At 38.2% G+C, this 24,785-nt stretch overlaps 1 protein-coding gene across 1 annotated transcript in view; it reads right to left on the bottom strand.

Annotated features, from left to right (window-relative positions):
* The window catches only part of LOC134527680 (uncharacterized), a 165,986-nt gene extending 141,266 nt beyond the window's left edge, over positions 1–24,720 (bottom strand). Inside the window, exon 1 of the mRNA XM_063360579.1 lies at positions 24,615–24,720. Within this exon, the coding sequence (XP_063216649.1) occupies positions 24,615–24,720 (106 nt within the window). The remainder of the gene's footprint in view (positions 1–24,614) is intronic.
* Positions 24,721–24,785: the final 65 nt, after the last annotated feature.

Genomic DNA, 24,785 nt, shown 5'->3' on the forward strand with positions numbered 1-24,785 from the left:
CCAGGGCAGGAGAGAGAAGTCTGCCGGGGAGGGAGCCCTCCTTTCCAAGTAAACAAGTCGGCCTACACTGGGTGAAAAATTGTCGCGCGAATAACTAACGCCTAGCGTTTTTCACACAATGAAAGATGTATTTAAAATTTACTTCTACATTTTATTAAATACACGAAAACTGATTGAAATAAACGTATGGGCAAAGTAACTTAAGTTACAAGTTTCAAAGATATATTATGTAAGGTGCAAAAATAAACAGAGTTAATTTTACAAGTAAAAACAAGATAGTATAATTTACCGCAAGTTAATATAGAAACGCATTATAAATAACAGTGAATAGTAAATGAGATCTACACATGTGTAGGTTTATTTACCACCCATATTATAATGTTTAAAACTTACAGCCCAGGCATTTTAGGGGAAAAATCGAGCAAACCTAAAAAAATAAAAAAAAAATAAAAAAAAATGAAATTTGGCACAGACGTTCCTTTGGGTGTTAAAAATTGATCCTAAAAAGTCCCCATCTCTCAGATGCCGGCTTCATACTTTTTTAAGGCAATAAGGGCGTAAGTGCCGAAATCACAGATGGTCCCCCAGGTTCTTTGTATCAGTGTTCGAAGTCAGGCTGGATAAACGAGGAACTATTTTTAGCATGGCTAAAACATTTCAGTGCCTTTTGTAAACCAGATCCTAACAATCCAGTATTGCTTGTTCTGGACAACCATTCCAGCCACATATCTCACGAGTCATATGAATTTTGTCATCACAATGGAATAATCATGCTGTCTCTGCCTCCACAAACATCCTATTGAATGCAGCCTTTGGATGTTGCTTTCTATGCACCGCTGAAGAAGGCCTACCACGAAGCATGCAGAAGATGGATGGTAAATCATCCCCACGAAAAACTCAGTCCAGATGAACTTTCAGGACTCTTTAACATTGCGTTTATGAAGGTAGCAACAATTGAGAAGGCAGTCAATGGTTTTCGGAAAACTGAAATTTTCCCTCTAGATCCAGATATTTTTTTTTAAGAGGAATTCTTTCCCAGTAACCTGCAAGAGTGGATAGGTCTATCATAGAAGGAGGAATTGAAAATGTTACCACTGTCACTTCTCCTTTTATTTCAAGTTCAACTACTGGGAACAGAATTGTCTCGCCCAATATGGATTTTACACATTCCAGTTGTGCTGGTCCTTTGTGTTCTTTCCAGGATGTGGCTCCAGTGCCAAAAATAATTTCTCGGGTCGCAATAGAGTCAAAGACAAGGCCTAGAAGAAAAAATTGCATTCTCAGATCCTAACTTTAACTCCGCAAAATAAATGTCTTGAAGATGCTAGGGCAAAAAGGGCTGTTGCAAAAAAAAAGTTCGAATAAGAAAGAAGAAAGGACTTAATGGAGAACTAGGCCCAGATTCCCGGCCAAAAAAGAAACAGTCATAAAAAGATACTTCCAGTTAGTTCCTCAGAAGATGATGCAGTTGCTGATCCTTGTGATGACATAGAACCAACAATAAGCAATGCCAAAGACTTTTGCATTCTTTGTGGAGATGAAGGACATGACAATGAACTTTGGTATAGGTGCACTTCGTGTTCAGAGTGGGCTCATGCAGAGTGCACTGGTTTTGATACACCAGACAATTATATTTGTGACTATTGGAAGTCATAAATACCAATCACTTAAGAGTTGATTTTATCAGCTATAATTTACATAATTTTTATTTTGTCTGAACAATTTTTTTTTCACACAAAATATTTTAATTCATTTGCTTGTAGTGTGCTATGCATTTATTTGTGCTTTAAGTATTAGTTAAGTGACAGCCAAATGTCCAAAATAATTTAAATATATTGGTGAATATAAATGATCGGAATTACCCAAACGTCGGGGTAATTCCGACCAAACATATGACTTATTAAAAAAATTTTTTTCCCAAACCAATAACAATTTCTTTATTTCTAATACCCACAAGTCAATTCATAATATAGGAGAATATATATTCTGTTTTACACCTCCATTCCGTAACAAATTGTCATAATATGGACAATCTTGCTTAAGTGATCGGAATTCCCCCACTCTACCCTATGCGATAATAATTGACTGACATATTAGGGATTACAAGGAACTACTGCACAACAATGGGTTTTTGAGCAATTTAGGTTAATATTGACTATAGCATTTTACCAGAAATAAAAATAATGCAGGTTTTAAATTTGGCACAGACGTTCCTTTGGGTGTTAAAAATTGATCTTAAAAAGTCCCCATCTCTCAAATGCCGGCTTCATACATTTTTAAGGAAATGAGGGCGTAAGTGTCGAAATCTGCATATCACGACTGCTGTGCGAAAAATATTAATTCAGTTGTATCGTAACTTGACATAACATGACAAAACAAAACATAGTTTTTCATTTCACCAATGTCCTGCTGAATAGCTGATATACTGTAAATCTTTCCTGTTGTCTTGCTTGAGGGTGGATGGACAATTTCAATGTGTGCATCTTCTAACCTCGCAGTCAACATCGCAAGGATGTCTGTATCAGTAGCTATTACTTTTACACAACAGCTTGTTGAATACTGAAGAGCAATAGCTGCTATAGTGGTATCAGCATCTCCTGAGCACTGAATTGCGTGATGACCTGAAGTTAGAAAATAAGTTACTAATAATTTGATGAGCCCATTTTTGTTATGGCCATTCCTCAGAAAGTCCATTTGCGTCGATGTAACAACATTGTTAGCAGCTATTGAAATATCGGTGGAAGACCTCCCTGCAGAACGCCGCCTTCGCTCTTCCTCTTTAGTGGTTAACTTGTCATAACCATCAAACACTACAGTTGCTGTCACAGAAAAATGTTTTTGGACGAATGTAACATAAACCTCACATATTTGACCAAATGTAGTAGGTCTTGGCCACACAAGTACATGCAAGAGGTATCCTCCATCGATAACTACTTTGCAGTCTACACTAATGCTCTCATTGGTTACCTCACACCTTTTTAAGATATTTGCTATGACCGGATCAGATAGAACCAGTGCTTTCTTCGGTAAGGGAAAGAAGCAAGCATGGAACATCATCAAGAACGATGTTTCCATTCGGAGAACAGTACATGTTTTTACATGTCCACATGCGGACAAGAAGATAGTTATTGCAGCTGGAGAAAAGTTTGCAATTGCAATGTATCAGGGACATGATAAGTATTCCACTTTGGATGAAATGAGAGTAGGCCTATATATGTATACCTGCAAGATAGCAAAGATGCCTGTTAGTGCTTCTTTCCAGCTAGCCTCTCTTCCACCAACCAGTGCCGCATGTGAACAGCATTCTCTTCGGGTTTACCTACAGGTGCAAGAGTGGCTGGGCCATTCATTAGATCCTGTTGAGTGGGGATGGAAAAGTGTGAGTGACACACTTGTTCCTATAACAACATCCCTTCCTACAGCTCCAGAACAGCTCCTGAATTTGATATCATGTAACTGTAAAAGTGAATGCAGCCACAAATGCGAGTGTGTGCGGATGAAGTGTGGATTGCAGTGTGGTATTATGTGCACCAAATGTCGTGGGGCAACATGCACTAATGTTGTTTATCAATGATCGTTCTGATGAAGAGGACTTTAATGGACTGGTTATTTTTTTATTTTGTAGTTCCATTAATTGATTTTAGATCAGGTTTCTTATTTTTGCTGTGTATTATGCAACAATAATGGATGTTAAATAACTAAGTGCCTTTTACTTCACATCTTATACAAGTTACGATACAACTGAATGAAAATTTTTCGCGCAACAGTCGTGACATGCATATTTCGGCACTTACACCCTTATTGCCTTAAAAAAGTATGAAGTCGGCATCTGAGAGATGGGGACTTTTTAGGATCAATTTTTAATACCCAAAGGAGCATCTGTGCCAAATTTCAAGACTACATTTTTTTTTTTCAGGTAATATGCTATAGTCAATATTGACCTAAATTGCTCAAAAACCCATTGTTGTACAGTAGTTCATTGTCATCCTTAATACGTCAGTCAATTATTATCGCATATACATGTTTGACCAACCGATTTAAAGCTAATAAAATAACGGAATTTTTTTTATATAGGTATATTTTTGCCTATCAGTGGTGAATTTGATGTAACTGGTGATTGTATAGAGCAGTGATATATTTTACTTCCATTAGTTGAGTATAAATTAGGTTATAAGATAATTTTTGCCATGTATAAAGTAATAAAAACTAATGATTAAGGACTAAGGGCCCTTAACTTTAAAATTTTGACCAAATTTTGATATATTAGAATGAGTTTTTTTCACGCAACAGTCGTGATATGCATATTTCGGCACTTACGCCCTTATTGCCTTAAAAATGTATGAAGCCAGCATCTGAGAGATGGGGACTTTTTAGGATCAATTTTTAACACCCAAAGGAACATCTGTGCCAAATTTCTAAACTGCATTATTTTTTTTCAGGTAGAACACTAAAATTCATGGGCTATTAAGCTATAAAAATTATATCGCATTCAGGACTGTGAACGCAGGAGTGTTGAAGGAACAGCTAAATGACTGGCTAACTGGCGTGAGGAAAGCCTTCCCCCACCCGCATGACCCGCCCCCCCACTACCATTGGCCAGGTAGGTAGCGTACGGTCTAGTGTCGCTACGGTCTTCTGGGGGCGACCCGTCGCTAGTTTCATAAAAATAGTGGTGTTGTGTAATGTTATAAAAAGATGATTTTGAATCAATTTAATTTATTTTCTTGTTTTTAGAGCATTTAAATAAAAGTTTTTTTTATTTTTTTAGAATTAATTTATTTCATAATTTTTATTTATCATTGTAAATATCAAAATGTTTCTTAAGCTGTTCATTTCATTTAGAGGTTCGATATTGACTGTTTGTTTGTCAGTCAATTTTGGTGCAGTCTAATTCATCAATAAGTAGACCCTCTTACGAATTTACTCTACTTAGGGCCACATATGGCTTGACCAGCTGCGAAGAGCTTTGAACCTTAGTAGGTACACGACGGCGTGGTCGACAGTGCTACCTTGCATTTTGTGTACTGCGCAAGCCTAGCGTAATATAATTCATAATTTCGTTCTGCAGTGCCGTGACAAAAATTTATCGGGAATTGCACAGATTTAGGTTGAATAATGTGAACACCCAAACTACCTGGTGAATATGGGGGCTTCCGCGGTTATGAAATTCGATTCTCCGCCAGAAATATTTAATACGACCATTTAAAATTGTATGTTTGCTTAACATAAATTTCATAAGGGCGTTGTGGCGATACATGAAATGTCTGCGAACAATTACGGGATACTGTTCAATTAACCGCTGTGTTGTTACCATATCCAAATCATCCGGATATTCCATAGGTTGTCCAACGACGATGAGGAGAGCTTTTAACATATCTAGCCAATTGATGTCATTGCAACTGAATGTCAAAAAGTAAGTCTGCGGTCCTAGACACCGAATTTGTGCCAACAGTTCGTTTAATGCAGTACGCCAATATGCCGCTGAGCCTCTGAAGTTCTTAAGGTAGATGAACGTCTTCCACTTTCGCATCTTGACCTTCAACTTTTTTACAGAAAGCAGATTTTGTGTTTTTTGCCCTGTGGTACTCTAAAATTTGGTGTATATTATTTCTCTATGTAAACACTATAATATAGATGTTTAGTTTTTTTGTTATTAATAAAACAATTTGGCTTATTGTTGAGATAGTATAAACCTAATCATTGCGCCTAATTCATTTGCTATATTTCAAATTTGTTTTTACAAACTAAGTTTTATTTCAGTGTAGATTTGAGGTTTAAAAACATACTCCTCAAAACGATTCTATCGAGCCCAAACTCGATGGGTTTATCTTATTTAGTTCAGAAATTACTATGGCCATCTTCCGGCTTCATTATCAGAACTTCATGGTACCATATTGTTGTATTGTCACCGAAGATACATATGTGCACCAAATTTGAGCTTAATCGGACATAGGGAAGTGGTTCTAATTCTGCTTCCAAGATTAGTGTCGAACACACAGACATACATACATACAAACATTGCAAGTTAAATAAAAGCTTGTAAAAATGTTAACACTACCTGCTACGGCCATAAGAAACGATGAACATATACGTACATTTATGTAACGGAAGGCAAACGAACTTTGCATAAATTATTTATGTAGGCCTATGTATGGTCACAATATCATATCACCTAGCAAAAAGTATAGTAGAGCCTTAACAAAGATCATGTCTGATTAGTTCCCTTAGAAACCCATTTTTCGGGATAAAAATAGCGTATGTTCTATTCCTGGACATAATTTTTCTCTATGCCAAATATTATACAAACCTGTTCAGGCGTGATTGAATAACAAAAATATAAACTTTCGCCATTATTATAATGGTCCTGACGCTGTCCTGACACGACTTTACCCGCATTAAAATTGTTTAGTCTATGTTTTACTCTGAGTTTAATATACTAAGGGAAAAACGATACATGTCCAGTTGAGATTTATACCAGAGAGGATAAAGATATATGTCCAGTTTATTGCGAAAACAGGTTTACCCCAATTTCAGTCCCTACATTTCCAAATGTCTAAAAAATAAATAATTAGTTTGTAGGTATTTAAGTAAGCAGTGATTTGAAACCAAATAGTATAAATATATTTGTATATTTGTTCAGATTAGGGAGCTAATAAGTATATGGCGAAAACAGTTTTCACCACTTTTCTACCCCTTAAATTTTTAACTTCGAAAAATCCTGAAAATACTTTTTTTTTAGGTATTTAAATCAACAATGTTTGAAACCAAAAAGCATAGCGATTTCTGCCCAAGTTATGGGGATTTAGAGGGAGATTTTAAGGAAATTGCAAAGACAGTTTGCGCCCCTTTTCACTCCCTTATTTTTATAATTTCCTAAATCCTATACCATTATATAGGGTCTTTAATTTAGCAATTTTTTTGAACCAAATAACAGTACCATATCTGCACAGGTTAGGGAGTTAAAAATAAAATGGTGTAAACATTTTTCAACCCTGTTCACCTCCTGGAGAAAATAAAGCATGCTATATCGTCAAACCCGCTGCGAAATCTGCTCTTGGTCTGACGATTTCTATGATATAAGGTGTTATGGGAGCAGCTACAGTAGTCCACGCAGCAGCTTTTACGAAAACCTGGTACCGTGGAGTGTGTGTGTGTTTGTGTGTGTATATATATATATATAATACACATAAAAAGAGAGCTTAGAGCTTAGTTTATCGGTGAGTACACTTCATTTTGTATGTTATAATTACTGGCCATAATCAGGCACTCAGACGCTTTCACATAGACTTTTTCATTTTGATTATTTTAAACTTTTTTCTATTACATTAACTTTACATGGCTTCACATTCATGGGTGCAAAAAACGTAGATTAGAACTATGGTCAGTAGGCCTTCTGCGTTACACAGTTTAAATCCCACTAAATGCAACACTACTTCCACAAACCCGCAAGAACATAGACAAGTTGTCACGGCAATCTTTATAAAAGCTCTCTACTATCCCTCACCGAATGTCAAAAACAAAGCTGTCTTGTGCCTGTGTGTACATCTACGGCCGTACAAGTCACTGTAATGCCCACTGGATGTCCTCACGCCCCGTGGTCTTATTCTGTAATAGTACCTAGAAATAAGTTGTATTATAATTTTATTTACGTTGCATTTCCTTCACGTATAGCTTTATGATCTCTTGGGCGATTGTATAAGCATCGATTTTGTTTCTGATGGTAGACATCAGTCAGAAGATAACTATAATGTTAAAATAAAATATTACAAGGAAACTAAAATTGTTCGTTTTGTTGTACACCATAAGTTGAATATTAATTTGTATAGACATACATTGATTGCATTTTGAGCGTAAAAGGGTTTTATCTGCGCCGATCATTCAACAATAGGGAACAATTCAAAATTGTCTTGGAATAAAATAAAGAGTATAAACTGTCTGAGTAGCCCATCAGGAGTTTACGAGCTGATTGCGTACAAGAAAAAAACCTGAAAGGCGGCCTTTCCGATGGGGCACAATTCAGGGTTTTCTTTCGCTTAAAACAGAGCGAACAGCCAACTCTGGAAAGGCAGCCCATCAGGATTTTACGAACTGTATGCGTACAAGGAAAAACCTGAAAGGCGGCCTTTCCGATGGGGCGAAATTCAGGGTTTTCTTTCGCTTAAAACAGAGCGAACAGCCAACTCTGGAAAGGCAGCCCATCAGGATTTTACGAACTGTATGCGTACAAGGAAAAACCTGAAAGGCGGCCTTTCCGATGGGGCGAAATTCAGGGTTTTCTTTCGCTTAAAACAGAGCGAACAGCCAACTCTGGAAAGGCAGCCCATCAGGATTTTACGAACTGTATGCGTACAAAGAAAAAACCTGAAAGGCGGCCTTTCCGATGGGGCACAATTCAGGGTTTTCTTTCGCTTAAAACAGAGCGAACAGCCAACTCTGGAAAGGCAGCCCATCGGGATTTTACGAACTGTATGCGTACAAGGAAAAACCTGAAAGGCGGCCTTTCCGATGGGGCGAAATTCAGGGTTTTCTTTCGCTTAAAACAGAGCGAACGGCCAACTCTGGAAAGGCAGCCCATCAGGATTTTACGAACTGTATGCGTACAAGGGAAAACCTGAAAGGCGGCCTTTCCGATGGGGCGAAATTCAGGGTTTTCTTTCGCTTAAAACAGAGCGAACAGCCAACTCTGGAAAGGCAGCCCATCAGGATGATACAAACTGTATGCGTACAAGGAAAAAACCTGAAAGGCGGCCTTTCCGATGGGGCGAAATTCAGTGCCCACAACGATCTAACGAAAACTAAAAATTTCTGAAAGGGAGCCTTTCCGATGGGGCACAATTCAGGGTTTTCTTTCGCTTAAAACAAGGCGAACAGCCGACTCTGGAAAGGCAGCCCATCAGGATTTTACGGACTGTATGCGTACAAGGAAAAAACCTGAAAGGCGGCCTTTCCGATGGGGCACAATTCAGGGTTTTCTTTCGCTTAAAACAAGGCGAACAGCCAACTCTGGAAAGGCAGCCCATCAGGATTTTACGGACTGTATGCGTACAAGGAAAAAACCTGAAAGGCGGCCTTTCCGATGGGGCACAATTCAGGGTTTTCTTTCGCTTAAAGCAAAGCGAACAGCCAACTCTGGAAAGGCAGCCTATCAGGATTTAAATAATTGTGTGTGTGCTCGAAAAAACCTGAAAGGCGCCCTTTCCAATGGGGCGCAATTCAGTCGCCCCTTTACATACAACTATTTTTTGAAGAAAAAATTGTTTTTATAGTTATTGTGTAAACAATAATTATTTGAAATTGTGTTAGTACGGTAAATAGCTAACATCATACGGTTTATAATGTCTCAAAATATTATGACAGCATAAAAGTGTCAGTTTGAAGAAATATGGACAAAACAACAATTTACAATATTGGGTACGTACTGTTTATGTTAAAAACAATTATTTCTGTCACAATTTTAGAAATGAAAGACCACGGCCTTGAACATATTGCTATATAAATTTTATGTTAATTTATAAATGTGTTTTGTTTTGCAGATGGATGGATAGAAAAAATTAGCAGAGGCGGTTTGACGATTCCATCCCAGGCATTCGTTAATGCAGTGAAATCAGCGGAAGAAGTGTTTGCGAGTCTTCACGGTAAAGGAATAAACTCTCAGCCAAGAACTATACAAGCATTGTTTAATAATTTGGTGACGAAGTTTCCTGAAATAAACTCTAACGTTTTAATGAAGCTTGCAAGAACTAGGACATTTTTTCGACTAAGGCATTTGAATAGAAGAGCAGAACAAGACAGCAATGCAAAATGGGAGCAGAGAAAAAAGAAGCAGTTCACCCAATAACTTACGTAAGTAAGAACAATTGACTTCCTAAACGTGTATGCACAAACACACCTACACACACACCAACACACATACACACACACATATATAAATTGCTTATACGTATGTTCGAAGTAAACCACTGTTTAACAATTGTTTTTGTTAGTGTTAGATAATTTATTTTACTAATCATGTGCGTAATTAATCAATTTCTTTACGTATAATTTAATATGTTGCGATCTTATAGTTCACAGTCTTCATACTTTTCCCATCAAAATAAACAATTATTATTCTCTGTTCTTTATTTTTTGAAAATACTCTCGTTTTTCTCCAGTTATTATTTTTTTACTACTTTATTCTGTATCAATAACTTCAGTGTGAAATTATGCTACTATGCACTTTGGTTGTAAATAATGGGAACACTCTCAACAACGATTTTTTTTTTACTTGATAGAGTTACGCTTCTTCAATCAGAGCAGCTGTATACGAGTCTATGAAAAGTATTTTTCAGTCATTTTTGATGCGTTACTAGTTATCTTGTGAGTTAGAAATAAAATAAATTTTTCAATGAATATTTACTTTACTTTTCAAGTAAAAAAAAATATTTCATAGCCTTAAAAAGTCTTCAAGAATTAAAACCCTGCACTGCAGTATAAAAATGTGTGCCAATAGAAGAAAAAATATATATGTTTTTACTTTAAATGTCAATAATACTACATTAATGTTGAAATGTGTATATTTTGTTATAAAATGAGCCAACAGCTCACAACAGCGATACTAGCTCGCAGTGCATTATGCATGCGAAGCTACACCCAGCGCAAGCACACAACAGCCAGACTCTGCTCCCAGCTACGTCACAGGGCCAGGTCGCTCCCCCTTCCACTTTCTCCCTTCCTTTCGGCGGAACCTCCCTCTCTCTAGTAACCTTGAGTGGGCCCAACCTGGTCGCGGCGCTTCGTTTCACTTCGCGGCAGTGAGCCCAACCTGGTCGTGGCGCTTCGCTTCTCCTCTCCTCGCTTCGCTTCACTTTGCGGCAGTGGGCCCAACCCGGTCGCGGCACTTCGCTTCTCTTCTCCTCGTTTCGCTTCGCTTCACTTCGCGGCAGTGGGCACCAACCTGGTCGCGGCGCTTCGTTTCTCCTCTCCTCGTTTCGCTTCGCTTCACTTCGCACCAGTGGTCGCGTGCCTTATAAGGCTCATTGCAAGTTTCATTTCACCATGATTGTTTCAACTTCAAATCTCCATTGCTCCTGTGTGATCTCCATTGTATACTTTATTGAAGGCGAATTTTTGACGTGATAATATCTTATAAATTGATGACCGCCGGCTGCACGTACAAAAAAGCATGACTCCTTGTCATGTTCCGCCTGAGCCGAGCGTGCAAAAACCGGCCAACCACCGTGCGATTAAATCTTCTATAATATCAAACAGGTTAAGGCGGGCTTTTTAAAAGCAGCAATTTAAAACATTTGCTTTATTTGTCCAATTTCGTCATTTCAAATTAACAATTTATTGACATTGATTTGATTCCAGTTTATTTCTAAAACTAATTTTCGTGATTATATTTAAACAAATTATTTAAATTAAATTTGCACAAACTGTAAATAATATTTGAAAATTAAATAGTATGCAATTTTTCATCAATGTTTTCTTATGACGTTATCACGTAAAATTATCGTCCGTAAACCGACTTTACAGACAACCCCCCCTTTTTTTTTTATCATATCTTAACTGCCAAGTTATTTGCCGAAAACACAGTTACCAGCAGCAGCGCTCGATGGCTTTTTGAAGTGAAACCTCTTCGCTGAGGGAGCTACAATTTTCGAGCGTTAAGAAAATTCCGATCGTATGAGGGGAATAGTTTGGTACGTGATGGGAGAACCGGGTGAAAAGGAGAGTGCGTCAGCGGCGACTCCACTCCAAACGCATGCACTAGCGGTCGAATGGGATGACGGTAACAGGGAGGGGGGGATGTAAATACATAGCGTGGCAAGCGATATGCTAGTTGTAACGGCCTGAACGGCAGGTGGCAGGGGAGATGTATAAATGACGCAGCAGTGATGCTACCGAATTCTCGGATAATTGTTTGTGTCGGTCTACGCCTCGGTTTTTTAAAATTTAATATCATATCCGCATCTTTACTATTCTCATTTATTTTATCTCGTTCAATTAAAAAATACTAATCATTTATCTTTATTTATACCTAATAAGCAAAAAGTTTCGCTTCTGTCGTGCGTGGACTCCACGTACACACGTATAGAACACCTGCATAGTTGCACGGTTGCATGCTTCCTCGTGGGCGCGCTCGCATTCTCGCAAACTGGCACACGTGTTGCAGTTAGTCGCTTCCCATCCAGGTGGCAGTGAAGTCCGTGTCCTGGCGCTCGTGGCGCTCACGTGACCTCGCAGTTCCGCCTCGCCTCTCCACGCGTATTCCCACACACATCTGCCCTCTGGCCCCTTTCTGTACTGGAGCATGTTTCCGTACCGCCCGCACTCACTGTACTTTTGTTTTTTTGTAAATGGAACAGAAATATGCATGATGTAAGATTACAGTTAATTGTAAATTTGTACATTTACATGAAAACAACTGCACGACTTCAAAGAAGTGTTTACAGTAATGCTGGGTTCGGATTCTTACCCAGGCATTTCTACTTATTGTTGTCTCAGTAGCCTACCTCCAATAGTTAAAGTTATTTGAAAACCGTTCCCTGAATAGATTTATGATAAAACAAAATGAAGTCAAATTGTTGAATATTCGATTATCTATTCATTGTTTTTAAAAAATAATATTCTTGCATGAAAAATCAATTCAATTTTAAAATTATGCGCCAATTTTCGTAATAAATACTCAGTATTATCTCTAAAAACGAATTTCATGTATTGTAGGAAGTAAAAAATATTTCTTGAAGTATTAGAAACTATTTCTTGGCAAATGGTTTCTAAAGATTTTTTTTTTTTTTGTAAAAGTACAGAAAACTGCTTCTGTGTAATTTTGTGCGGGGAAAGGGGTTCGTTTCAAATAATTTCGTCGATGCGACTTTACGCTGCAGGGGGTTCGAGGTTTTGGGCCACATTGTGAGTTTTCGCTGGTATTTTCGAGTTTGTTTCAGCGTGATATTAGATTTAAAGAGACTAGTTAAGCTTGTTCATTCTTAAAATAAACTTAAATTACATAAGGTGTAATCACACAAATGTGTATTATTACATGTGATTACACGGTATATTTTTGAAGGTTTTTTTTAAACATAGCAAACTCTCGGGATGAAGTTGATGCTAAGAGAGAGGAACACTGCCTAGAAACAAATTATTTCTAACCACTGTAGTTCAGTAATAATTATTTCAGTACATTGTCTAACATTATTTTTCTGGCAAACAGAAATATTGTAAGATTAGTGTGGCTTAATTTTGACATTCATTTTGACACTCGGTTTCGGATTAAGTGGACTTGCGGATTACCGAAGTACGAATTATCGGGACTCCACTGTATTTAAACATGTTTAGAATAAAGTGTCAACAAATACATGCACATACACACTCACAGTACCTAACTTAAGAAACAAGGATAATATTTTTAATTAGGTCGTCATAAATTCCCGTGTCAATTAATTAAGTGTTCAAAATTACTCATTTTTTATGAAAATAAATGTACCAAATTGTTAAAAATCATCAAGGTCAAATAGTCCACACGCCACAACTGCTCTCGTACACAACGTTGGGAAGTGAAGTATCCAGCGTGCTTGAGTTCAGAAACTGCCTGCGGCGCTACCAACTCTCTAAACCACGAAACTCCAACGTTCCCGCCAACGTTCTCGCGCTGTGACGTCAGCTATTGAACCGCTTGTACTTCAGACCACGTACGCGCGAGGATGTCGGCGTAGCAGTTGCATTGATGCTGTTGGTCGAGTTACGGAACACAGCAAATATACCTCTTCGCACTGATTGCACGGGTGTAGTGACGGGAATCGGTCAGTGTTTAGAGGCCCTGTGGCTAATAAACCCCTCTGTTTGCTTAAAGAAAAAAACTATCTGCATCAACAACAACAACAACAACAAATATACGACATATATAAGAAGTCCGCACAGAAATTATCTTCTGTACTTTTACAAAAAATTCCTTTGGAAACCAGTTGCCAAAATTCTTAGTTTGTAACAATATAAGAAATACTTAGTTTGTAATACTACAAGAAAGATTTTGTATCTTTGTATAACACATGGCTATGGTTATTTTCGCATATATGAATTACGTTTTTCGAGATAATAATGAGTATTTCTCTCAAAAGGTGGCGCAGAATTATATATTATAATTTATGTTTGATTCAAGCGTATTTTTTTTTAAACCATGGAAAATATATTCGAATATTCAACAATTTGAATTTATTTTGTCGTATAGTGCTGATGAAGTTAATACTGGAAACCATTTCAGGGAACGGTTTACAAATAACTGGAACTATTGGAGGTACTGGGGGACAACACAAAGCATAAGTTTCTGGGTAAGAATCCGAAACCAATATAACTGCGAACACTACTTGGTAGTGACCCAGCTTTTTTTATATAAATATACAAATTTACAAATATCTGAAATATTAAATGAATATTTCTGATCCATTTACTATATATATATATATATATATATATATATATATATATATATATATATATATATATATATAGTCCAGACTTCGTTGTAAGTGGTGCCATGCTGTTAGAAATTAAGGTGAATTACGGACTTTACAAACGAGAATGCACCTCAAATCAACAAAGGGTTCTCTGTCTGTAGTCCAGATAACTGGATCTTCGTAAAACCCTCGCTGGATCCCGACATCCGAGTCTGTGTCGCGCTGCACACAGAGAAAACAGACAAGCGGAAGGAAGAGGAGTGTGTGTGCTTGTGAGTTCGTGTTGGAATTAAGGCCGGTATTGGCTGTGTTTCATGATTTGTTGAGTTTCTTTCCGGAAGGCCTGCCTGTCTTCTGTCGGCACACCAATCACAGCAATTTTGTGCGGAAGCAAACGCATCCGGAATGGTCCGGCCAAATAAGGCAATGGCTTATCTTGCAGACGGCCACCAATCACAAGGAAGAAACCGCTGGCACAGGCAAACTGTATTGCCGTCTAAAGAGCGTTATTTATTTATTTATTTATTTATTTATTTATTCAAGTAAAAACACATGCCCTTAAATGTTATGCTAAAAATATGAAAAGTACAGTGAAACGCGTCAGTTAAGGAGAGAACACGAAAGCTTAAATAAATAGCTGGTATAAATTTCAGATAAACGATAACTTGATTTTGCGGAGGAAAATAAATGCAGCAAAATGTATTTTAAACGAAGTTAATAAAAAACCGACATCTATTGCAAAAAAAAAGAGAGATATGGGTTGCGCAAGGAAGTAAAGCCGGGATCACAAGATGCAATATTCATGCAATATGCCTAACCCTCGAGCTGCATCGCCAGAGAGGATTTCAGGATTTACCCTGCTGGCTACATCTCATGAAATATAGGTGACAGGACGTGTGCCATATTTGGGGATGGTGATTTACACAGTTCCTGCCATTTTTCTGTATATTTCGCCACTACGCTGCCTTGTAGACACCTGTATGCTCCTACGTCCTGTCATGCCCGCGCTAGAAGACCTCGACCTTCGGCGTATTCTGTGTTTTTTGATTGGTTAAGTATCTCTCAGTCCGCACAAGAATCGTACAGCACTGAATGGCCAGCTGAGATATGCAATGGCTTCTCTTGCAGACGACTGCCAATCAAAAAGGATAACTCTCTGGTACGGGTGTGCCTTAATTGCAGTTTAACGTGTGGCCAGACGTTTTGCTAAAAAAAATTCCTGCCCTTAATGATTAAGACCTCTGGTAATTCATCGCAAGAAAGTGTGATTGTTTTTGTGTTTCAATAAGCCATTTTTTTGTGTCTTCAAAATTAATCACATCTTTGGCTCTGTCCGGCGACAGAAACTTGTATGGTTCCTGAATGGGCCAATAGGAACGCAGCTGCGATTCTTCTGAAAATAACTAGGCCTACTTCATTAAAATATATATATTCTTTCATCCAAAATAGTAAGAATGAGATACAATGTTTTTGTAAACTATCTTACGCAAGACATGTTTTCAGTAAATAGAGGCACGAAGATTTTCCGGTATTCATTCTGTAGTAAAGTAGACTTATTTATAGTCCGCGTCACATAACATGTTTCATTTTTGATAGTTGTTAAAAGTAGTACCACTTTTTAGTACCCATGTACTTTTAGCTAAAAGATTTCAGACCAGCTATGTGCTAAAACACTGTATCATTATCTGTGTTTCGTGTCTGGCTAGGTTTATTTCAGGTGCATGTCTACTGCCAGCACATCAGTCGTAGCCAGCCAGTACGGAAACAAACGCGTCCTAATGGCTTCTCTTGCAGGCGGCTGCCAATCACATGGAAACAATCTCTAACGCGGGCATACCTTATTGCAGTCCAACAAGCGATCAGATTATTTCGCGAAAAGGTTTATGTATTCTTCTGTCGCTGTAGTTCTATCAACTTCATGGTGTTGTTTTTTCAGTATTCGTAAACAAACATCATGTGATGATCTGTTAAGGACATTTGAGAAATGGGTTTCATTATTTGAGACAAGTTAAACGATACAGACTTTACAGCTTTACTCTAATGATTGTACCACTGTTATCTTAGTATGAACTGAAACCAGCAATAAACAAGGAGAAGTATTGTCTCCCCCAATCACTAGACAGGAAAAATTAGCGGGTGCATTTCGAGCCGAGATAAAATCCAGTCACTTGAACATGTATGCCGTATCTTCTATTGGCCCACAGTTCTCGCCAATATCAAGCCTGCCACTGGAGAAGTCACGAGCAACATGTCTCGCAGCCATTGAACAGATTGCGTCGGCCCGAGTACGCATAAGGTTAGACATTCTGGTGAATTTACAGAAAATTGTATTGAAAAATACCTTAGATTCACACGAACCTGGTCCGTAATGTCGGAAAACAGGTATAATCGCGGCATTTTTTCAACTCTGGAACTTTCCATTACTTGTCGCTGCAGCAGTAACCGAAAGCGCTCCTATACTTATGAGGCCCGAAATTCACGTCCCCATTAGTATTGCAGTCGTGACAAACACACAATTTGCACCTGTATCTTTAAAACTAAAAATGTGGCACAAACCATAAGAAATAGGCGAACACAATTGAAAGTTCTCAAAATTAAAAACAATTGCTACTAAGACCATGGATAGAGCCACGATAATTTCACAGATTCATTGTGTACCAAAAGTAGACTTGAAGCAGATATAAATCTACTTCACGTCGATGATTGACTTCAGCGCTCTTGACACGCCCTTGACGACCCTGAGAAAGTTACAAACAAGGAGAAGAAGTGGTTACGCAATCACGTGTAACCAGCCCCTTATTATCCACCGATGAGCACTCTTAAAAGGTTTGATTGCATTATGCAAGTTGAGACTAGTCTGGAGAGAAATATATCCGTGGAAAAATCGTGCCCATAATTACGGGGTCTATCCTACCGGTCATTTAACCCGCGAATTTTACTTTCGAGTCTCTAGCCATCTCCCGCATAATTTTCTGTTAGTAGTTGATCGAGCCAAATGGGTAAATCCTGGAGGAGGGCGGAGGAGGGTTCGCGGTTCATTAAGCCGGAGCGACGACAAGCAATCATTTTAGAGAATCGATATGCGCCTCTCGCTTATCGCGTCACGACTGTTAAACCCGCCGTGGATGCAGATAGCAGTTTATCTGCATTGGTTGTAGAAACCGAATGAAGCAAAATACCATTCCAAAACCACGGCTTGAATTTTTCGATAAAACATTTGAGCCTTTAGTTGTGCGTTAAAAACACTGTAGCATCGTATGTATTTCGTGATTGGTTGATTATTTGTTGTATATACTACCACAGTTGGCACACGACAGCAATTTTGTGTGGTTGAAAACGTGTCCAGAATGGCTCGGAAAAATAACACAACGGTGTCTTTTGCACACGGCCGCCAATTACGAAGAAGAAACTGCAGTCTAACAAGTTTTTTTTTTTTTGCGAAACGTATCTACCTCTACGATTGTATTGTTACGAGTAAACTATAGGCGAAACTACGAGGCAGACCAGCTGACCCGTTATCCCGCAAGTGGGGCGCGGTCCATTACCACTACATGCCTAATCGGATTATAAACGGCGCCTGACTACCTCCTCCCCTCACTTCCCCCTTCCTTGGCGCTTTATCATTCAGACCGGAGAACTGTCTGCGCCTCATGAGGGTTCGACCTGTTTCCAGAGCCTTGCATACGAGGAGTGGCGTAACTGGAACGCCATTCTTCTTAGAGCTTCGGGTTTCAAGTCGACCCTGATGATGCGACACTTCTAAGAGGTGCGAGAACACTTCGAAGAGGTGTGAGACCATTCCAGAAGGGAGCTGAGGGTTATAAAAACGGCGACGCCAGCCTCCGAGACAGTGAAGTCAAGTGAAGAGGGCGAGTGACCCCTTGGTGAGCGAAGATGGACGTAGAGTGACGGGCTGCGTGTGCGGAGACTGGTGCGTCGGGACTGTGTTGTGTGCGACGGACGAGCGAGTAGCGCGAGGCTGTGTACTGGGACAGAGGTGCGAGGTAAGAGGCGAGCGGTAGAGAGAGCCACTGTCGAGCCGAGCTCCATTGGGCATGGGCGCCCATGCTCTAGGTCAAGGAGGGGGGGTTAGCCCTCCCCTCTAGATCTCAGAGTAAGGAAAAAATGTAGTGTATTCAGGTGTTTTTCTCTCTAGAAAATTATTTAATATTCGTTCCAACGTAGAAGACGTTCAACAATAAAATATTTTATATAGCGGTTTTTTATAACTACTTACAAGTCACCATTCGTCTTCCAAAATATTAAAAACACTCCATATCCCCAGGTATAACCCCCCCCCCCCCTTTTTTTCCCTTTTACAAACTATCATATGGGCACCCTTGCAATTGGGAAAGTAAATTGTGGACCTTATGAAAGAGTGATAAATTTGTGGATTGACAATTTAATAATTTATTTGTTATGCTTTAATAGTGTTAATATTAGGCAATAAATAAAACGGTATTTAATTAACTAGGCTTTTAGAACTTGTTTTACACCCGCAACCTGGCTGTCCATTCCGGCAGCTAGACTGCGACTGTTTGCGTGTCCAGTTAACTAGTTTGGGCTAACGACAATCGTGTCGTCGTGGAAATGCGTCTGGTCGCATGATTTTAATCGCCACGATAGCATAGCCGCATGTGCATTCGCATTTCAGTCCCGGGTGCTAGACTGATACGACTAAACAATCGCGCGATTAAGAGTCGCCTAATGTGGACGCGAGAGTCCGTTAATCGGCGAGTGTTGGAAGCGACAGCTGTCAGGACAGAGACTGCTTCGTTCGAGCATTCGCAAGGCCCGTCCACGCAGTTAAATGCTCCAATTGGAAAACAAAACAAAAAAATAAAAAGTGAGCTAGTATTTCAGTACTCGCCAGTGACATGTAACATCTAACGTCGGTAACGAGCAAATTCCTATGTTCTCATTTTTTAAATAAACTTAACTCGGAAACGAAATTTAAAGTCGATTTCTTTTAAATATGCCGAATGTGATAAATATACGAAAGTTGTGTCTTCAAATACATTCCTTGACGCAAATCACAATTATTTTCCGCATCCGCCGCTAGAATTCGCTGCCGGTGCAGCTACGACTATTGAATCATTTTATTACCAGACCGAAAATGTTAAACTACATAATGAAACAGCTACAATGAAAGTGAACAAAAACTTGAAAAAATTACTAAACCTGGCTTCAAAACTGATTAACGACAAAGAATTGTACCAAAAGTACTTCCCATCTTGTTAAATTTCAATACACAGTTAATATTGTAAAGATTCCCTTTGGATTTGTGAGCTTTGGTTCGCGCCAAACGCCACAGATGGCAGCACCGTGGTTGTAACACATTTCCGTTCTATGCGACTTCAGTTCCTTCCATTCACAAAATTACCCTACCAAATGCCGTATACCAAGAGCTAAGTAGTTACACATGGAAAAAAGAAACACTGTTTTAAGTGCAGGTGGCAATTTAGTAATCCGAATTGGTTTTGAAAACCGGCCGTAGCAAGAAAAAGTTGGCTTGGCTTCACGAATTCGCTCATACGTGCCGGAGACACACACACACACACACACACACACACACACACACACACACACACACACACACACAGAACTCGACCGAAGGTCTTCGGCTGCAGGTTCATAATGAAAAAAGTTCAAACATATACTTCTATAAGACTTATGGTCTAAAGAGCTACCCAAGTTAAACAATAGAAGAAAGTACTTAAGATGAACACTGAGCTTGTGAATTATGTTTGATTGCATGAAATTCTAATATCACCGCGAATTTTGTCGCTTTTGCAATATTATTTCTTTGACGTAATTGGGGGTAGCGCCTTTAATTACCAAATATTATTGTGGCGTGTTACGAACAAAATTCGTATTGGTTGTAGAAGTAAATGCAGTTAAAACTTAATCCGGACGCTCAGTGTTCTATATTCAATCTTAAATACTTTATTTTACAATAAAATTGTTGTTCAGATTCAACTTTCAATACGTATACCAGCCTTGGGACACACTTCAGAGTTTTCATGTACACATGTTATCAAGTTATTTTTTCCTGATGAACATCAACATGCAGTCGAAGTTTGTCGGTGGAATTCAGACTCGGCCTGCGGGGATCACTGTATAAAAAAAAAACAATAACATATTAACATTTAGGGTAGTCAGATATTAACACATTACAGTGTTACAAAATCAACAAAAAGTTGTACAAAAACCACACAGAACATAACTTTAACATTGCTTTTATTTTAACAGGTTTTGCAATAGAAAGGACCTAATTATTTCCTGGACGAGGTAAACGATATCTATATACCTTTTTTTACCTCTCCTCTTATGCCATATATTACTTGCCATGTAGGGGAAGGAGTGCTTGCAAGCACTATGAAATTTGATTACCTGTATCGAGTTCTTATTTGTCGTGTCGTGATAAAGGAAACCTAGCTGCAATATTACCTGTCATATATCGTGCAACATTTTTTGTCTGTATAACTTTTTTCAACCTAATTGTTTAACGTTACACATTTTCTTTTTCATGTTCAGCACGCAGTGTTAGATAATATTTAATATTTTTTACAATAATTTTTACGAATTTGTAAGGGAGTTTGAAATTTCTTTTGGTCCTTCAACCACTATATTCCCAACCCTTGTAGTAATTGTTTCGTTCTATGAAAAATTATTTTAGACAAATGGTTTGAATAATGTGTACATTGTTTACAATAAATTTAAACGGATATAATCATGTGCCTATCAAGGAAGTTTAGAATTTTTGTTTCCTTAAACTCCACATTTTTTTTTTCACCCCTTGATCTAATGCTGGTGTTCTAAAAAAAAAAACTTTTTCAAAATTTTCATACTTCTCTTATTACGTTAATAAATTCAAACGAATACATTATTTTTCATAATAAGATTGTTATACTAATTTTTCAGTTTTCAAAAAATCTTTGCCATTTCAACTCTCTTTGTTGGTTTTTTTATATATACAAACGTATTCGACTGAATTTTTCCATCCTTTCATTTCGCGTAGTAGCCTAGAAGTAATTGTGCAAACTGACAGTAGTTATCATGTCCGTAAAAAAACTGGTATTTACTAGTGTCAAACTATAGAAAACATACCAGAAAAATATCAAGACAAAAAATTTTTAAAGCCATTTTTTTAAATTGGTAAAAAGGCATGTGTTATTAATGTGCGAGATCAATGTATAGTTATGTGTGGAGCAAAGTAACCAACTAGTCTTTTTAACCTAGCTATATAAGTGTAAATGTAATACGGATAATTAATAGCCAAAAAAAACATGTTCCTCCTGTCTCATTAATCAATCTTGCAATGTGACATAAACATATTAAACTGCAGCTACTTACCGAAACACATTCGACTACACAAAACCTGTCAAAATGACCACAAAATCTTTTCCCACACAGTACGTGCGCGCACTGTTACCACTTGCACCAATGTTATGCAACCTACGCTGCCCTTCTTTAATATGAAACTACTGTATTTGATAGAACTTTGAAAACATAATTTGTTGATTGGGACCCGGTGAATAGCTGCGGACATTCTACTGTGCTTCAAATAATTATATCAATAGACAGTTTATTCACTGATGGTTTATCTTACGTTCAATTGACGATAAAAAAACATATTGAGTTTTCAGACTATTAATTTATGGTTCAAATACAGACTGGTTTTCAGACATTTAAAGAGCACACTAATATGAAAAAATTTACTAATCACGTTTGGTAACCAACAACAAGTCAAATTCCCTGATTTTCCATATTTCGAACATACATTTCATTTCTCTGATTTTTCCTGTTTTTAGATTGGTTTCCCTGTCTGCAGGCACCAGGGAAAAATTTCCGGAAATAGCTGTATCCTTTCAAACCCTCAACGGCGAAAATTACCATCCAACATTAGCTGCAATGATTTTCATAGATTATAAAATCTGTGAGTTGTTACATGTGGAATATCGCAAATCGGTTCGCCCTCCTTACAGCCACTTTTCTGGGGAAGGATTAAAGTTGGAGCAAGGGGAGGGTTTAAAGTGTTCAAAGCCCTCCCAATGTCTCTTTTCTTTTCTCGCTTCAAACGGTGTCCTGCAAACTCAGCAGAAATAATTCTTAATGTCACATTATCGATATGGTATGAAGATAGATTTCCGTGGCTGCATCCGAATACTAGCATAATGAATCCCTTAGCTAAGGGATCCACTAAAACTGCATCGTAGTGGGAGCGGGCATCTTTGCGTGGCTTCCGGATTTTCACAAGGAATGCCGATGCATCCCCACATGAGTCTCCTGGACTCAAGATTTCTAAGGATGCGACACTCGCATCCACTGATGCGTCGCTTCGTCCATTAGCTTCGGTAACCTGTTTTATTTGGATGATATATAATATTACTTCGGATTTTTGAGAAAAGTAAGTGATAACTCAAATAGTTTTAAAAAAAAGTTAGTAAAATTTACCGACAGGCTAACTTAAATTTATAAGGATAGTAAATGCTCATTATAAGTATTTTTAATATTTTGGGATTCGTTAATTTTTATTTTGATCGCTAGCGTTTGTAACATCCACGCGTAATTAAAAGTTTAGAATTGGTCGTTTTTATTTACGTTTGGCTGAATATTGGTAGATATCGCGACTTAAAATGGCTGCGTCCACATTAGTACGACCAGCTGTCAACAGGTGGTGCCAGCAGTGAAAGTATTCGGATACCGTGTACTTACTTCGTACTTCCAAGTAAAGAAACGTCGCCATTTTGAAAATATTTTTGTAGGTTATGTATGATAGAACATTTAAGTACTAATGTGGGGAGAGAATTTATTTATTGAAAATATTAATTATAAAAAAACCCGTTGAGCTGGAAAATATCTATATCCGTCCGAACCGTTCTAGTACACCACAAGAACAAGTGCAATGTGTTGCATCGTAAGTACTTTAATTCATTTACTGTCTAAGTGCCGGTATATACTCTGTTTTTTATCCTTGTATAGAACTGCTAGTGACTGAGTTAGCTCTCTTGACTGATTTTCGGACAATAAACATCAAACCAAAAGATGCCATATTTGTATTTATCGCGTGTCTATACATTTATGTTTTAGTTATGAAGCCATTTTAAAAGTATAATCGTTGTAATACTTTACGATATATAATAACAGTATTAATCATAAAAATCGACTATTAAAATTTATTTTTAACTCCTTTCTAGGGGTTGAAAGGGTTTCTTGAAAACACAGAAGAAAGAGGGGAATAATTAAAAAAACTAAAGAATATGAACAATAAGTTGGTAGCGCACGGTGAAATTGCTAAATTAATATATACAACTTATGTTGCTTCTTGAAAAACCCATACATATATATGTGCGTATGTTATGTGAAGTCACCATGATACCCATGGTTTAATTTTAAATATCTTAAAAAAGGTATTTTATGTGTTTTTACTGTATTTTAATTGATTACCAAATTTTTTGGACACTATGGGGGTTTTAAACACGAATTTATATTTTAAGGGGGCAGGGTTTTTTTTTTTTTTTTTTTGTGATTTGAATGTAGAATATGTATTTTGAATTTGACATGCCCTATACCACATATAGCTTATGCTATCTGGTCAAAAATGCATATAAAGGAAAAATAAATTAACATTAAGAAATCTAGTCTTTTAGTACTCGCCAGTAATGTGTAACATCTAACCTCTGTAACAAGCAGATTCACGTATACTCATGCTGCGAATACACTAATAATTCGAAACTCGGACACGATATTAAACGCAGAATCCTTACAAATAATCCCGAGCGTGATAAATATATGCAAATTGTGTTTCCAACTACATTTCTGGACGCGAATCACATTAAGCTTCCGCGACCACCTCTAGTATTCCCTGCCGCAGGAGCTACGTCGACTATTGAATCATTCGATTTGCAGACCGAAATTTCAAACTATATAATGAAACGGCTGCGATAAAAGCGGAAAAGACTTAAAAAAAAAAAAAAAAAAAAAAAAATACTAAACCCCGGCTATAGACCTGATTTTCGTCAAGTAATTTTATTAAAATTCATCAAACAGTTTGCAGTACAGAGTTTCCCTTTGTCTTTGTGAACTTTGGATCGCGCCATCCGCCGCAGATGGCAGCACCGTGGTTGCACCGCGGTCGCGGGATGACCCCCACCAGAGAGCTAAGGAGGAACTCACTCGTGGTGTTGGCCTCGTCGCCCGGCGCGGGCTGCAGCGGGTCGTCATCGGGCCAGCACCAGCAGGACAGCACGAGGGGCAGCACGAGGGGCAGCAGCCAGCTCATGGCTCGCACCGCTCGCCCGCCGGCATTACAGGTCGCCGCGCCACCGCGCAGTCGCCGCCGCGCCA

Source organism: Bacillus rossius, chromosome 1 (assembly GCF_032445375.1).
Source record: "Bacillus rossius redtenbacheri isolate Brsri chromosome 1, Brsri_v3, whole genome shotgun sequence".
NCBI lineage: Eukaryota > Metazoa > Arthropoda > Insecta > Phasmatodea > Bacillidae > Bacillus > Bacillus rossius.